This window comes from Theropithecus gelada, chromosome X, assembly GCF_003255815.1.
Source record: "Theropithecus gelada isolate Dixy chromosome X, Tgel_1.0, whole genome shotgun sequence".
Classification (NCBI taxonomy): Eukaryota; Metazoa; Chordata; class Mammalia; order Primates; family Cercopithecidae; genus Theropithecus; species Theropithecus gelada.
Genome location: NC_037689.1, coordinates 106448476 through 106464833, shown reverse-complemented (window position 1 = coordinate 106464833; position 16358 = coordinate 106448476). Strand labels below are relative to the sequence as shown.

Genomic DNA, 16358 nt, shown 5'->3' with positions numbered 1-16358 from the left:
AGACGGGCAAATCACGAGGTCAGGAGATCGAGACCATCCTGGTTAACACAGTGAAACCCCATCTCTACTAAAAAATACAAAAAACCAGCCGGGCGAGGTGGCGCACACCTGTAGTCCCAGCTGCTCGGGAGGCTGAGGCAGGAGAATGGCGTAAACCCAGGAGGTGGAGCTTGCAGTGAGCTGAGATTTGGCCACTGCACTCCAGCCTGGGCCACAGAGCGAGACTCTGTCTCAAAAAAAGAAAAAAAAAAGAGTAGAGAAAGTTTTTTATTACAGTATAATTCAATCAATTAATAAATGTAAAAATATTGAAAATTGAAATCAATGTCTGGCAAATGTCACAACAATAATTTATTCAAGCCAGAATCATCAACATATGCTAAAATTAGTAGGCAAATATATGATGAGAAACAGGATACTTACGCTGTCTCACAATATTGCCCTGCATAGTCTCACTTTGTAATTACAAAAGAAAAAATAGTGACTTTATAGTGAATAAACCTAGCAGACACCATCTTAACCAAGCTTTCAGGGATGTAAAGAGTCTCATGCCTTACATGTACAAACATCAAAAGGTAAATAAAAACACAGGAAAACATACAAACTCTTACACTGCCACGGGACAGATACATACATAGATATATGCATAAGACTAAAGACATATATACACAGTTAGTGAATAAAATTGGATATGATAGGTAGGCAAATTAGTACAAAAAAAGAACAAAACTAAATTAAGCATGTTAAGTAAAGTGTGTTACCATATACACATAGCCGGTTGTTTCACAATAGACATGCTCCTGAAAAGTTTGGTGTATTTAAAATTAATGCAGTAACTGGGTAATTAAATAATCATAAGGCAAATCTTCCTTCAAAACAAATCATCTGTCACAAATTATAGTAGTTATATAAGTTGAAATGTTTACATATTGTGATTACATAAAATCATAAAACCTTCAACACCATTTGCTTTTAGATTGCTTTTAAATAATCTCACTCTATATAGACACAGATACAGAGGTCAAACTCTGATCTTTTTATTCTAGGCCCAAAGCTACTTCCATTACACCATGCTGCTTCTCCTAACATCAGCAGGAAGACATGTAACCTCCATTATCATTTCCATTTCACCTCTTGTGTCCAAAAAAAGTGGCGGAGATCCAAATACTTTACATACCAGTAAATCTCTACAGACCACATACAAAGTAGGCAGTAGAGGACAGTCATTAAGAGCAAAGATTCTAGAGTCAAACTGCCTGGATTCAAATTTTCCAGCTTCACAAGTTACTACCTACATGATTGGATTTCTGGGAATGTATTCAACGTCTGTAATTTGTAGTTTTCTCATCTGTAAAGTGGGGATAATAATGGTATACGTCTCATAAGTCCATTCTGAAGATTAAATATGATAATGTGTATTATCATATTAGCACAGTGCCTGGCACATAGTAAACACTCATTATGCTATCTATAATAATAATGATGACGATTATGACAAATTTTTCCTATGGAGCAATATACTTCATAGAGGATGAAGTGTTTCATGGCTACAAACAACACTCCTACCCTTGATAAATTCGTGCCGCTGGTCACAAGGAAGACAGTACGTTTAAAGTAAAGAAAAATATCCAATCTACTTCACAGAAAACAACTTACTAACTATGTAAAATAGAACTAACATAATTTTACATACTACCCACATCCACAAATCTAAGTGCATATCCCACTGACAGTGAATCAGTACAGGTATAATTACCTTCACATAAAAATGTTATTTCCATCACTAGAAATTATATTTCCAACTTAAAACTGTCTTCTCTTATTACTAACCTTTTGGCATAGCAGTTACTTTATTCCACCTAATGAATGCTCTACCTAAAAAAAAAATCTTCCACATATTTGTGATGTACCAATTTGGCATGATTTCAGAGATAAAGAAATCGTTTATCTATAAAAGAGCAAAGCACTTTAAATAGCAACACTTTTGATATAAAAACCCCAATACTAGACTACTCCAGTCAATGACTAGCCCTACCACCATCCAGTTTTACTCTGGAAATGGTCACTAGTATCTCCAGCACTAGTATGGAGAGCAAATATCATTCATATTTTTAAGCCTATTAAAATATTTATGTATGAACCAGGAAAAACAAACCCTTAGTTTTAATAGAGGCACAATATCCTAATGATAGGAAAAGGGGTATAAAATGTTCTTTAAAAATTATATAGGAGGAAAAGGGAAAGAGCTGTAACGACTTCATGAATACTCATTAGTTTAAGAATCCAAGAAAAAAAGCTTGCTCTCAAGTTTTGTCAATAAAAAGAAATCTCATTGTTAACACAAATTGATTTAATATAAATTGATGTGTAGTGTTGCTATACATACCTGTATAGTTGTCATCTGATGCAAATTTGTTAAAAGTAACATCAAAAAATATATATATATATTTCATCAAACATCTACAAAATATTTGTCCCTGGGCCAAATGCCATAAACAGAGGGCAACAAGAAGATGTTTTTAAAATGAACTATTTTCAACAGCACAATTGTAGTTTTATCCAAGTCTGTAGCCCTACTGACTGGCTAAAGCTTACCCCCATTAAGATGCTCTGCATCAAAAAAGTATTTTAAAATCATTTGTCTACTTTGATGGAAGAAAATTATGGCATGCATATTAAAAATATTTGATATGCATGGTTTTTCAGCAAACCTGCTATTATAATTATGATGTGCTCAGAGTAATATGAAAGTTAGTTTTCATACACTACGTACACACCTTCCAAAGGATAGAAAGAGGACATGTGATTTGAGGCATGCTAAGTGCTATAGGGAAGCTAGACAGCTAACTTAAAAGTGGACCCAGATAAGCTGTAACATAGCAGCTGCTTATAAAGAATTGACAGTCACTCAACCATGTGGAGGCCTAACCCATGATCTCATATTAAACAGTTTTTTTAAAACCATCCATAATAATCACTCAAATACATTTAAATAATTTGTCACACACTTATTCTTTAGAGGTTATATGAAATTAAAGATGATGGGCTTCAGGCTGCAGAACATTTTCTCTCACAAAGTCATTCATTTTTTAACATCTGTCCCTCATCCCCAATAGGACAGTGGGTGGACTACCCAGACACCCTTCTAAGAGATATACTGAGGTTTGAATTCTACATTCCTAAAACTGAATAGAGCTTTTTGCTGCCATTTCACATGTACATCCTCCCCCACTTTCCTTTAAACTGGAACACTGATTCTCCTTTGAAAAAGGAGTATTTTCCTTTGAATAGGTGATGGGCAAATTCTCAATTTGTTCAGGTGCCTTGGTGGGTTAAAAAAAAAGTAAACAAACAAAAAACCCATAACTTAGAAAAAACAACAACAACAAAAAAGACGCAAAAGACCTGAAGCCTGAGACTTTACCTCACTCTTCTTGGTATGTTACCTTAGCATTTCACTTGTAAAAATGATGTCAAAAAGGAAAAGCAGGTCAGTGGCTTGAATGACCTGAGGTGGGGGTAGGTTCATGTTGCTTAAGGAAAGAGCAAAGGGGAAGAACTTCACTGAGGCGCTAAACACTTTGATGGAAGCTGGATTTTCGAAGAGCCAAAGTATTAAACTAGAGACAAAATTTAAAGAGTGCGTGGGCTGGGTACAAGAAGTGAAAAGGTTAGTCGCCAGTCAGGGAAACACCCGAGGGTGGAGGGAGTGGAGGAAAAGTGTTAAATACCCATCAGAGCCTAGTGAGCCGTTAATTAGTGTCCTCTGCTTCTGACTTTGCTCTTGCCCCCAGAGCAGCTAGCTGCAGGGAAGCAAACAGCCCTATTTTTAAGCACTTAAACCTCTCCCTTGGACTTCAGAAGGCTTGAGTTACCCGTGTTGCAAATAACGTTTCTTCCTAAACATGAGAAAGCAAATTTGAGTTCCCTAGTCAAGGCCGAAAGGAACATAAAGGGACCAAAAAAAAAAAAAAAGGTAATTTCAGCGTGAAAGAGCTGTGATGGGCGCGGGGGAGGGGAGGGAGGACTTACCGCAGCCTCTGCAGGCTGCCCCCAAAGACTCAGGGCCAGTAAGAACAAGCCGGCAGCCAGGCTGACTCCACGCAGTTTCATTCTTCTCCGGCTCCCGCAGCTCCTTCAGCACCCGCACGAAATTCCCGGCTGGCTCTAACCAATTGACATAATCTTGAGGGTTTATATGGAGAGAGCTAGAGCCGGAGAGGGACAGTGAGGCTTGGGTGAAGAGAAAGAAGCTTTTTAAGAATGTAAGAAAAAAAAAGAAGAAGAAGAAGAAGGAGCTACTCTTCCTTCCCCTCTCCCCTCCCCAAAGCCGGTCTCTGAGGAGAACTTTTCCCTTCTGTCCAGACTTACAAACTTTTTCTTCACTCAGTTCCTACAGATCTACTTTCCTCCCTCTCTTCCCCCCTGAACGGCCCCCTCCTCACCAGCACAAGGGAATTTGAGTATCACTCCGCCACAGTTTTAGACTGCACCAGCAACCTGCGAGGGAGTGACGCTCAGTTATTTGGGGGAGGGAAACTTCCAGACTAGTTGACTGAGCACCATGAGTCCAACCGGGAAGCTTTTCTGTTCGTTCATTTGCACCTTCCTTTGATACTACTTTTCTAGGCTCAGTCCACCAAAGCCAATTACAAATAGACCTAAACTGGGACTATTTTTTTTAGCGGATGGATCTCAGGGGGGCCGTGCTTTTTATTGTTAATCATTAGAAACAAATTTTGGTCGCTGCTCCCTGAGCTGCTGGTCTTCTTTACTTTCCAGCGGCTCACAGAACAGAGAGTTTCTGTATACAAGCAGAAGATGTGAAAATACTGGGAATAAAAAAAGTATATGCTTATAAACAAGTAAGAAAATAAACAAGTATATGTGCATGAATACTTTATGTGTGTTATATACATATAAGATTTGGTAGCATTCAGCAGGTATTGGTAATGACTCTATGGTATAATGTTATTCTAATACAGCTGTATCTCTTTGTTTAGCTTCATTGAATGCCATAATTAATGCCTCTTATATTAAGCTAATGTAAAAGGTATTGACTCTCATTGTAGTTGTGTTGCAGAAATATTTAGGGCAGGGAATTAAATAACTTTAGTGCAGTGTTTCTTAGAATTAATACAAACACTTAATTGGAAATATTTAAATAGAGTTGATGGCAGCTGAATCGATATCTCCCAAATAAAGTAGACTTGAATGGTCCTTTGATAATTCTGATATATAGATTTTTTTAAGTGACAGAAGGATCAGAAAATACTTTCTGCGAACTCCTTGGAGAATCTTCAAGAATTTGATGAAGAATTCTTCACAACATTTCTATCTCCCTAGAATTAACCACTTTAGAATATTTCAAGGTTTTGGATCTACTTCACGAGGGCCCACTCATCCTTAGGTTCTGCTTAGCTCAGAGTTGATTTACAACTCCAGAAACTGTCTCCCCTTCCCAAGAGCCTAGTGTACAGTCAATTTGAATCAGTGTTGTATACATTTGGGCATGTGTGCAAGGGCACTTTCGGGCCCATCTGTCTATGTGGGAATAGTATGCTTATGTCTCTTTAAGTGTAACTTAACAGTAAAGTTGAAAGTATATGATGCACAGTTGTTTAGGTGTTAGCGTACAGGTCTCTAAGGGGTTGTGTGTGAAGCTGTGGAGATACTTAGGGCTGTTGTGTGGAAAGGTGCCTGAAAGTGAGAAAGACTACCGGCTGCCCAAGGTAGGGGGGATGATTGACAGCAGACAGCCCCGCCCCTTTCCCCTCCATTCCTTCCTCTCCTGCTGCATGGAACTGTCTCCTGACTGCTGCAAGTTGTAACGGGCACCGCTGAGCCTGTTTCCCTTTGGGGCACTTCTTATCTAGAAGCTGTGTTTAGTTTCTTCCAAACTGGGCTACTTCGTCCACCTACTCTGTTCTGACTAAGGAAACAGCCTCTAAGCATCAGCAGAGCCCCGATGAGCCCGGGCCGCGGAGCCGCTTAGCAGTCTCCCGGGACCCAGCTCCGGAGGAGCCGCAAGCATGCACCCTGGGTGAGCTGTTGCTGCCCCGAGCTCCCCTCCTCTTTCTTACTTCGGGTTACTTTGCCAGGCCGGGACTGTACTTGTACTTCTGTCACTGCAGAGAAAGTGGGAGCAGGCATCCAAAAGGGTACGGGGGGCTACAGGCAGCCGCATGACCTCGAAGCCTAAAGAGCCCATAGCACTCACCGTCCCTCCCGTTTCAGGTTGTGGCTGCTCCTGGTTACGTTGTGCCTGACGGAGGAACTGGCAGGAGCGGTGAGTCTCTTCTCACGACCCTTTTCCCTCCCCCTCCTTTGACCCTCTCACCATGCCCATCTCTAGTATTTATGTTAGGGGGTTGCAGAGAGTTTCACCGCGAGACGGAGTCCTCACCACTCCCCTTTCTAGTGGGACTTAATGAGATTCTTGAAGAGGAATAGCACGGTGTCAAGTCAGTGTTTTCGGGACCAAGGTATCTTCCAAAACTTCGTAAAGGGTAGGGAAAACAAAAGTGGAAGACACAAGATGCACACATTTCTGAGCCTCTTCCCCAGACGACTTAAGATGACTAGCATCTGATGCCTTCCTCTGCATCAATCTCCGCGGCAGAAGAAACATAATTTTCCCTGGTCTTCAGGAACTTGAGTTGGCACACTAGTTTGAGAGTGGGAGGAGAGCACAAGGAGTGGAACTTGAAAGTGCCCCAGATACTATGGAAATGAACCTTCAGTACATGCTTAGAGTCCTTTGACAGTACCAGGTGACATCTGGATTCTTTAACTACCTGAATTGAACTGATACCACTAGGTGATGTTCAATTTCTGTCTGACGTGTCCTCTTACTCGTTTTCTGCATCACCAGAAAGTTAAAAGTTAAAGCTGTTATAACAGAAAAAAAAAAATCTAAGTTAACATTTCATAGGCTGTTTAGATATCATCTATCAAATCAACTAGGGACTGCAGATAAAGAAATTTCTGAAGACATTTGGTCAAGGAAAGTTTAATGGGTCCCAGAAAGTAGAGAAATCTCCAGTGGAATTACTAGGATAATTTCACAAAGATGGAGTGACCGAAATAATCAAACATGCTGCAGTTTTCCAGTTTCACTAGCTACTTACACTGACAGAAATACAAACTGTTGAGTTTGAATATGAAGTTGTTCAGTTGTTGAGTACTGTTTCACTGCTGTATTTTTTTTTAAAAAAGTTTAATGATACCCAAAGCCATTCACTATATAGATGACTGATGAATATATATTCCAAATATTTATCTTGAGGGTTTTGATTGTTTTAACTGATTGGCTCTACTTTTTAATATTTTAAATATTTTTAAATACTATTATAGAGCCATACTTAATTCAACCTAATAAATCACGCAATGCGTTTATGAAAAAATGGATTATTTTATCTTGGCATATGATGTCTTTAAGAAAATACCAGAGTGAAGTGATTTCTCTTATAAAGAGAGAATGATGCCAGAAAACTTGAATACCAACATCTTGTGACCCCTTAACTCAACATCAGTTCCTATGTAAGTAAATTCTTGACTTCGTAAGCAAAGATATTGATCTAAAACTCTGTGTACTTCTCCATCTTATTCCTTCAATATACAAGTTTAGTTATGTATTACCTTCAGGCTCAATACTACATTAATTGAAAATGCCAGGACTTGATTAGTTAACAATTCATCCAGGAATCTTGCCACTTGTAAGTGTCATGCTTGGGCAGAATACCCTCAAGCGAAACATTTATTTTTAGACTCTGGCTGATTTTATTCAGTGTACTTTTGGGAAAAACACTACAGATCATTCCAGATAGCTGAAGACTTCACAAGCACTGCATCCTGTCACTTAATACCTTTAAAAACCACTTTAATGCTTGCAATTCTTTCAAGTATTGAAATGAGTCTCCAAAATTAAGCACTGCTTTGGTTTATGAGTTTTAGACTCTGTCTCATTGTTTTATGATGTTACCTGCTATGTCAGTGTGATTGACCATGGTAAGTCTAAAATAGACCTTGAGCTCCGCAGAGAATAGTTTATTTTTTGGCTTATTTAACTACAGAGCCACTTCCTTCACTTGTTGTTTACTTATGCACAATATATTTGACATTGTAAAGCTATTTTTTTCACTTTTGGGGAAAATGACAAATATAAAGAGAGTCACAGAACAAGTTATCAGAAGATGATTTTTCTGAAGGGATGTTTTGTTTTTTCTTTTACACACTTTGCACTGGATTCTCATCTGTACGGGCTGGTTCTCATCTTCTACACTCAATTCCAGTTTATCCTCGTGAGTTTGTTGTGTTTTTCACCCTTTGGATTGTTTTAAACATTCAAATTCTCTGTGCCATGTTTGACTAATATTAATGAAAATAGTTATTAAAAATAGATTGTCAAGAACTATGTTGTGTTTTGCTACGACAGTCTCTTTACTGTGATAATTAAGTTGCCAATAATATTGGCAAGCATTTAAAGATTGGGTCATTTAGGGGCTTTTGGGTGTTTCCTTTTCCCGAGTTTACAAAGCACGTCTATATAAAGTAAAGGAAAACTAAATGTTAAAATCCATGTTAAAGAATGAGCTTCCATTAAATTTATTTTAAAGGAGTAATGATCTTCATTCAGGTGAAATATTTGCACAATTTATCTGCATAAAATAGAGTCTAGGATGTCAGAACATCCATAATTGTCTTTGGCTATTAAGCTCCTAACTACCTAAGGGGCTGTGCTAGACTGAGCACAGCATGCAAAGATTTATTTAAACATAGTTCCTAACTCTCTAGGAATTTGCTTTCTCAGACAATGGTGGTCATTATGTTCCTTAGAAGATAGAATGCTTAATGATAACTTATTATCTACATGTACTTGCATTGTGTTAGAGAAAAGTCTAGAAAGATACAAATCTCACCATCAGTCAACATATCTAGGAAAAAATATATATCCCGAAATAGTCAGATCCTTATGTTTTCTTCACACTTTGCCCCCTCCAAATGAGCTGTCAGGAAAAAGTCTAATACAATCAAGCATACTTAAAGTCAAAAGTCTAGGGGGATACTTATTTGGGTTGGGAGGAGGCTAAGGAGAGAAAACATTTCTATTGTCCCTTCTGCAAAGAACATAGGTAAAATGCCTTTAGCTGCACTCAAATCAAGGTCTAATAGAAATATCAACTTCTTTCTTTAAAGTTGTAACATACCCAGGTAGGTCCTTTCTGTTGTGATTTTCAGTCTTATAGCAGTCATCAAAATATGAATATTATGTAAAGGGAGTTCAGAGACGGAGACAATCTCTTCCTGTTCTAAAGATCAAGAGGAATATTTGCATTTTCTGGGGCTGTGTCTCTATAAATCCTTAGAGTACTCTTCTACTTTACCTGCTAGCAAATATCCTATATCAGCTAGCTATGAAAAATCACAACATATAATATTCATGTGTGTATGTGTGTATATAAATATATAATATGTATATATATCTTGGGATGACTAAGGATACTGATAGAAATGTATGAGGACATTATCAAGTAAATCATCAAGTGGCTGTAAATACCTAATCCATAGATGATAATACATTTACATTATTTACAGGTCAAATTCAAATATATTTTAAGATAAAAGAGGGGGGGATAATAGATATTATTATCTAAAGTGTTACTAAGGAAGCAAATATATAACCATATCAAAAATTGTTTTATTACGTATTTTAATGATTGTATTTCAATGTAATCAGTTTCCATTGTAATCCCATGTATTTCATTGTATAATTCTAAAACTAGCAGGGTGCGGTGGTGTGTGCCTGTAGTCCCAGCTACTTAGGAGGAGGCTGAGGCAGGAGGATTGCTTGAGACCAGAAGTTTGAGGGTGTGACACGCCATCATCGTGCCTGTGAATAGCCACTGTACTCCGCCCTGGGCAGCAGAGTGAAACCCTGTCTCAAAAAGAAAAAAAAATAGTATTCTAAAAATGAGTGTGTAGGTTTCACTAGACTGCCAATGTATGGCATTTAAAAAGTACCTCTAGTTCAAGAAAATTGGTTTTACAAAAGCAGCCACTTTCTAATGTTTGTTCAGGCATGGGGGAATTGTGTTGGCTCTAAGTGGCAACAATCTTTTAATTTTTAAGCATAGTTCAGAGTCTTCAGTAAACATGCTCATATATTCTGTAAGCTCATAATCAAGTCATATGACTGGAGTAAAGTATACTGTTTCCCTTATTATCTCATTAACAGAATAAAACTGATTGACCTCAGTTATTAATATTGGTTTTTATTTGCCTGAATCATATGGATTATTTCATAATTTTACCACAGGTGCGATTGTGGCACACCACAGCCTCAAGCAATCCACCTGCCTCAGCCTCCTGAGTAGCTGGGACTATAGGCACACACCATAGCTCCCTGTTAGAATAATCTTAAAAGTATGGCTGGGTGCAGTGGCTCATGCCTGTAATCCCAGCAGTTTGGGAGGCCAAGGTAGGTGGAGTGCTTGAGCTCATGAGTTCGAGACCAGCCTAGGCAACATAGTGAAACCCCGTCTCTACAAAAATTACAAAAATTAGCTGGGCATGGCAGTGCATGTCTATAGTCCTATCTACTGGGAGGCTGAGGTGGGAGGATGGCTTGAGCCCAGGAGTTAGAGGTTGTAGGTGAGCTGAGATTGTGACGCTGCACTACAGCCTGAGCAACAGAGCTAGACCTTGTCTCAAAAAAAAGAAAAAGAAAAAGAAAAGAAAAAACAGTATACAGTAATATACTTGGAGTATAGACTTGTCTTATGCTGTATAGGTGACAAGACATACACACATAAAAAGAACATCGTGGGATAACATCAGGCTATATTAAACTATCAAGTTCCTTTATATCTGCCTGAATGTCCCACTGAGGCAGATCATAGGGCTTTTACTTGTTTTAAAGTCTAATTAAATGCTCAAGGGAAAATGGTAATGGGAAAATTAGCTAAGAGCAATTATCAACTCTCTTACTTTCTTTAATCTATCCCTTTCCTAGGGTTTCAATTTTTCTTCTATAAACAATATTGAATTCTCCTCCATTACAACAGTGAATTAAAAAATAATCATTTTCTTTAATAACTCTAACATCTTCAATTGCATTACCCCCAAGTTTCTGGGTATTGTCTAGTCTTCATCACCAACCACTTACCCTTCAACCTATTACAGTCTCAACTGAGTCTACTCCAGGAAAACAGCCCTCTTTCAAGCTTCTAATGGCTGCCTAATTACCAAACCCAATGGCTTATTTGCAGTCCCCATTCTATCTGACTTCACTGTGTTATCTGACATTTCCCAGTCACTCAGATACTTCTTTTTCCCCTTGTTTTTTGTTTTGTTTTGGTTTGTTTTTTGTTTTTTTGTTTGAGACGGAGTCTCACTCTGTCACCCAGGCTGGAGTGCAGTGGCACAATCTTGGCTCACTGCAACCTCCACCTCCCAGGTTCAAGTGATTCTCCTGCCTCAGCCTCTTGAGTAGCTGGGACTACAGGTGCCCACCATTCACCCAGCTAATTTTTGTATTTTGAGTAGAGATGGGGTTTCTCTGTGTTAGCCAGGCTGGTCTTGAACTCCTGACCTCAGGTGATCCACCTGCCTCAGCCTCCCAAAGTGCTGGGATTACAGGCATGAGCCACCACACCTGACCTCCTCCTGTTTTTTAAGACATTATACCTCACTAGGGAGCTGGTAATAATCCTGAAATAAATAATCTCGAATCCCATAATTCTAAATGTCAAAATCCTGAAAGACCAAAATCCCAAAAATATTCTGGAAAAAGTAATTTTAAAAATTATTTAAAAGATATTTACTTACATTTTTAAAAGGATAGTTGTTTGAGAAACATAAAACACAACAGAACACTCCAAAGGTCACTTTACATAATAAAATGGACAACAATAACATACATAGTTTTGTACAGATAAACACTTAGTATGTACTAGTGATAGTCACATGTGTATGACAGTTATAAGTAGTTGAACTGTATTCACAAAGAAATAGGTCAAAAGGAAAATGTATAAAGACATATCACTATGGTTGGTAATTGTGTGCATTCAGCTTTATAACCGTAGTCATCTGAAATACCTTGATGAACAACCAGTCTTTTGACAAGATAGATAAAAAACCACCATAGGTGACCACCATATATGCAATCATCCAAAGAGCCAAGATCTTGAGAAATTTTATCTTTCACAAATGTGGGTGTACAAAAAGACATCTCTTCATTCACTGAGGAAGTTTTCACATTTTTACATACACACACAATTCTTACACACAAAGTCAACATTGTGATAATACACTTTCATGGAGTCAAATTTCTGCTGTCCAAGGCAACAGAAGAAAAGCCTGCCCCAGCTGTCAGAGAGAGACCAATTTGCCTTCTGTATTTGTTCTCTCCCAGCCCCTAGCCTATTGGATGGTGCCCACCCACATTGAGGGCAGATCTTCCCCAGCTTGTCCACTGGGAGTCATACATGAATCTCCTTTGGAAACACCCTCACAGACACACCCAAAATAATACGTTACCGGGTTTCTAGGTATTCCTTAATCCAGTCAAATTGACACCTAAAATTAAGTCTGCAAGTCCACCCCTTGTCAACTTGGCACCCATTATGCATCTCCTTAAACCATACTTAATTTCTGAATAAAGACAATGACAAGGAAATAGTTCCATCTCACATGATGCAACTAACATGGCACAACTATCCCACCTGCAACCAAAAACACACTTCCCCAGAAATCAGTTTTCAGGATTTCAACATTTGGGATTGTAATCTTTCAGTATTGTGATTTTCAGGATTTTAAATGTCAAAGATTTTAGACTCTAGGGATTTAGACTTTAGGGATTTTGATCTTTGGGATTTCAACATTTGGGATTATGGCATTCACGATTGTGTCTTTTGGGATTATGACAAACTTGCCTCACTAGTTCTCCTTATACTTCTCTCATCTTTTTATTTATGCTATTCATTCAACAAATATTTATTGAGCAACAACTATATTCCAGATGATATGCCAGGCCCTAGTGACACAGTGGTGAATAAGTTAGCCATGAACTTTGCTGTTATGGAATTTATAATCTTTATCACTCTCTTGTCCTAAAATGATGGGATTTTTCCAAAACTTAATTCTTTACTGTCTTCTTGCCTCAATGGTTTTAACTATGCCTCCTATACAGTGATGATTATCAAATTTATATCCCCAGCCAAGACATCTCTTTTGAGCTCTAAATCTATATTTCCAATTGCCTACTAAGCCCTCGTACCTGTCTCTCAATGAGTTGATATATACAAAACACTTAAAACAGTGCCTGGAGTTTAATATAGGCACTCAACCAGAGCCAGCTATTATTATTTTTATTTCCCCAAATACAGTATATTTAAGGGTGAAATTGTTTTCTTCTCCTTCCCATGACACTCCAACCAGTTGTGATCTTTTTTATTTTTGTTAAATGTCATCATCATCCACCAAGTTTCAGCAAGAAGCTACAGAATCAGCCATCAGCTCTCATTATTTCCAAAATTCTCACCAAGTTTTGATAATTTTACCAAAAATCTATAGAATCTGGCGTTTTGTTCATATTCTGTTGGCTTCAGACTTCATACATCAGTGGCCTCCTAACTGGTTTTTCTACCTCCTGACTCCATCCTTATCTCTACATTGCCACCAGAGTTATTTTACTAACAACAAACCCAGTTATGTTATCTTCTGATTTAATACCTTTATTGGTTTCTTGTTTCTTCCAGGATAAAATGCATACTACTTGGTTTGGCACATTTAAGGGCTTTCATTTTCTGGCCCAACTACTTTTCTAGCCTCATGTCGGTGTGTTTCTTCCTACCAGTCCTTCTTTCCAAACTCATGGTGTATATTACACTTCATTCAGACTGAACTTCTCACCATTCCCAAACCACTTTATGTTCTTTCACATCTCTTTGCTCCTGGATATGCAGTCCCTCTCTCTGGAATATCCTTTTCTATTGTTTCTGCTTTCTTTTCTATCTAGTGAACTCCTACTCAATCCTTAATACCCAGACCAAATGTAATTTTCTTTATGAAACAGTTCAGTTCCAGACCTCTTCAGAATGAATTTATTCTTCCTTCTGTGCTTCCAAGGAGCTTTGGGCCTCTTTGGTAGCACGTCCATGTGGTGGTAAGATTCCTATGCTTATATGACTATGTTACATTCTTCAACCTTGTACTTAGGATGTCCAGGATACTGCCAGGCTGAGCATAAGTGATCAATAGATGACTTTCAAATGAGTAAACATCTCCTAATGGCTCACAACAAACTGCCTTCTCCCTGTCTATCTTAAAAATTACTAATGTTAACTCCAATAACAATTGAATTTATGGAAAAATATCAACCCTGTTCAGTGATATAATGTTTAAGAGAAAGCACTCTAGAATCAGACTTTTGTCTAAATGCTGCCTCTGCCCTCTGACACTTCCTAGCTGTGTGACTTAGGGTAACTCATTTTACCTTTCTGAGATTTAATTTTCTTTTCTCTTTGTGAGTGTTTCATTGAAATTTTTGTTGAGATAATTGTAGATTCACATGCAGTTGTAAAAAATAGTACAGAGAGATCCTATGTACCCTTACCCAGTTTTTCCCTAGTTGTAATACTATAATATCACAACCCAGATACTGACATTGGTAACATTCACTGATCTTATTTCATTTTCCTTGTACTCATTTATATGTGTGTATTTAGTTCTATATAATGTCCTCACAGGTGTAGGTTGGGATATCCATTGCCACACTCAAGATACCAAAGTCAACAAGGATCCCTCATGCTGTCCTTTTATAACCACATCCATATTCCTCCTCCAACAACATATATTGAGTTTTGACAAATGTGTACAGTTTTATAACTGTCTCCACAATTGTAATGAAAACATTTATTTCCCAGAAAGTTCCCTTACACTCTTTGCAGTCAATTCCCTCCCGCTCGTTCTGCACGCTAGGCATCCACTGATCTGCTTTCTATTATTGTAGTTTTGCCTTTTCTAGAATTTCATATAAATGTAATCAGCGGCCGGGCGCGGTGGCTCAAGCCTGTAATCCCAGCACTTTGGGAGGCCGAGACGGGCGGATCACAAGGTCAGGAGATCGAGACCATCCTGGCTAACACAGTGAAACCCCATCTCTACTAAAAAATACAAAAAAACTAGCCGGGCGAGGTGGCAGGCGCCTGTAGTCCCAGCTACTCGGGAGGCTGAGGCAGGAGAATGGCGTATACCCGGGAGGCGGAGCTTGCAGTGAGCTGAGATCCGGCCACTGCACTCCAGCCTGGGCGACAGAGCGAGACTCCGTCTCCAAAAAAAAAAAAAAAAAAAAATGTAATCAGCATAGTGCTTTTGAGATTTGTCCATGTTGTTATAAGTATCAGTAGTTCATTCCTTTTATTGCTGAGTAATAAAAGGAATGGATATATCACGCGTTAATTCTCTCTTCATCAGTCCATAGACGTTTAGGTTGTTTTCAGTTCCTCATTATTATGAGCAAAGCTATGAATATTCAAGTCCTCATGTGAACATGTTTTCATTTCTCTTGGGTAGGTATCCAGGAGTATGATTGCTCTATGGTAAGCACATATTTCATTTTGGATAGTTTCTAAGTCTATAGCTTCGTATTCACTGATTTTTCCTTCTTCGGAGTCTAATCTGATATTAATATCATCTGTGTGTTTTTTTTCATTTCAGATAATATATTTTTCATATCTAGAAATTCCTTTTGGATTTTAAATTTTACAAACTTCCATTCTTCTCATTATCCTGGTCACATTTTCCTCTACCTTCTTGAAGCCATGAATCCTTTTTTTAACTTTTATTTTAGGCTCAGGGGTCACATGTGCAGATTTGTTACATAGGTAAACTCGTGTCACAGAAGTTTGTACAGATTATTTCATCACCCCAGTACTAAGCCTAGTACCCAATAATTATTTTTTCTGACCCTCTCCCTCCAAGGTTTAATTTTCTCATCAGCAGAAAAGGGATGATGATATTATACTCTATTCTTGAGGTATTATTGTGGATACTGTATGTGAACATGCCATGCACCAGGTAGGTGCTAAATTCCTCTCCCATCTTTCCACCCCCCCCCCACTATCCTCAGAGAATTAAAAATCATTTCCCAGTTTTGACAACTGATGTATGATAAGATGAGAGAAAGGGAGATGTCAGAGAAGACTCTCTCATTTGCAGATTGTATGTCTAGAACAAACTTGTCCAACCTGTGGCCCAAGGGCCGCGTATGGCCCAGGACAGCTTTGAATGCGGCCCAACACAAATTGGTAAACTTTCTTAAAATATTACGAGATATGCCGGGCGCGGTGGCTCAA

General features: G+C 38.4%; 2 protein-coding genes across 7 annotated transcripts in view; one reads left to right on the top strand and one right to left on the bottom strand.

Moving 5' to 3' along the window:
• COL4A5 (collagen type IV alpha 5 chain) overlaps positions 1–4445 on the bottom strand; it is a 273060-nt gene extending 268615 nt beyond the window's left edge. For both annotated transcript variants that reach the window (XM_025373371.1, XM_025373372.1), the window contains exon 1: positions 4033–4445. In XM_025373371.1, coding sequence (XP_025229156.1) covers positions 4033–4113 — 81 coding nt within the window. In that variant the 5' untranslated portion in view covers positions 4114–4445. The remainder of the gene's footprint in view (positions 1–4032) is intronic.
• Positions 4446–4725: 280 nt separating this feature from the next.
• COL4A6 (collagen type IV alpha 6 chain) overlaps positions 4726–16358 on the top strand; it is a 292245-nt gene continuing 280612 nt past the window's right edge. For 3 of the 5 annotated variants that reach the window (XM_025372178.1, XM_025372177.1, XM_025372176.1), the window contains exons 1-2: positions 5799–6043; positions 6238–6289. In XM_025372178.1, coding sequence (XP_025227963.1) covers positions 6033–6043; positions 6238–6289 — 63 coding nt within the window. In that variant the 5' untranslated portion in view covers positions 5799–6032. Of the gene's footprint in view, positions 4866–5798; positions 6044–6237; positions 6290–16358 lie in introns of those variants that run through there. The other 2 variants (XM_025372175.1, XM_025372174.1) reach the window with 2 other exon arrangements.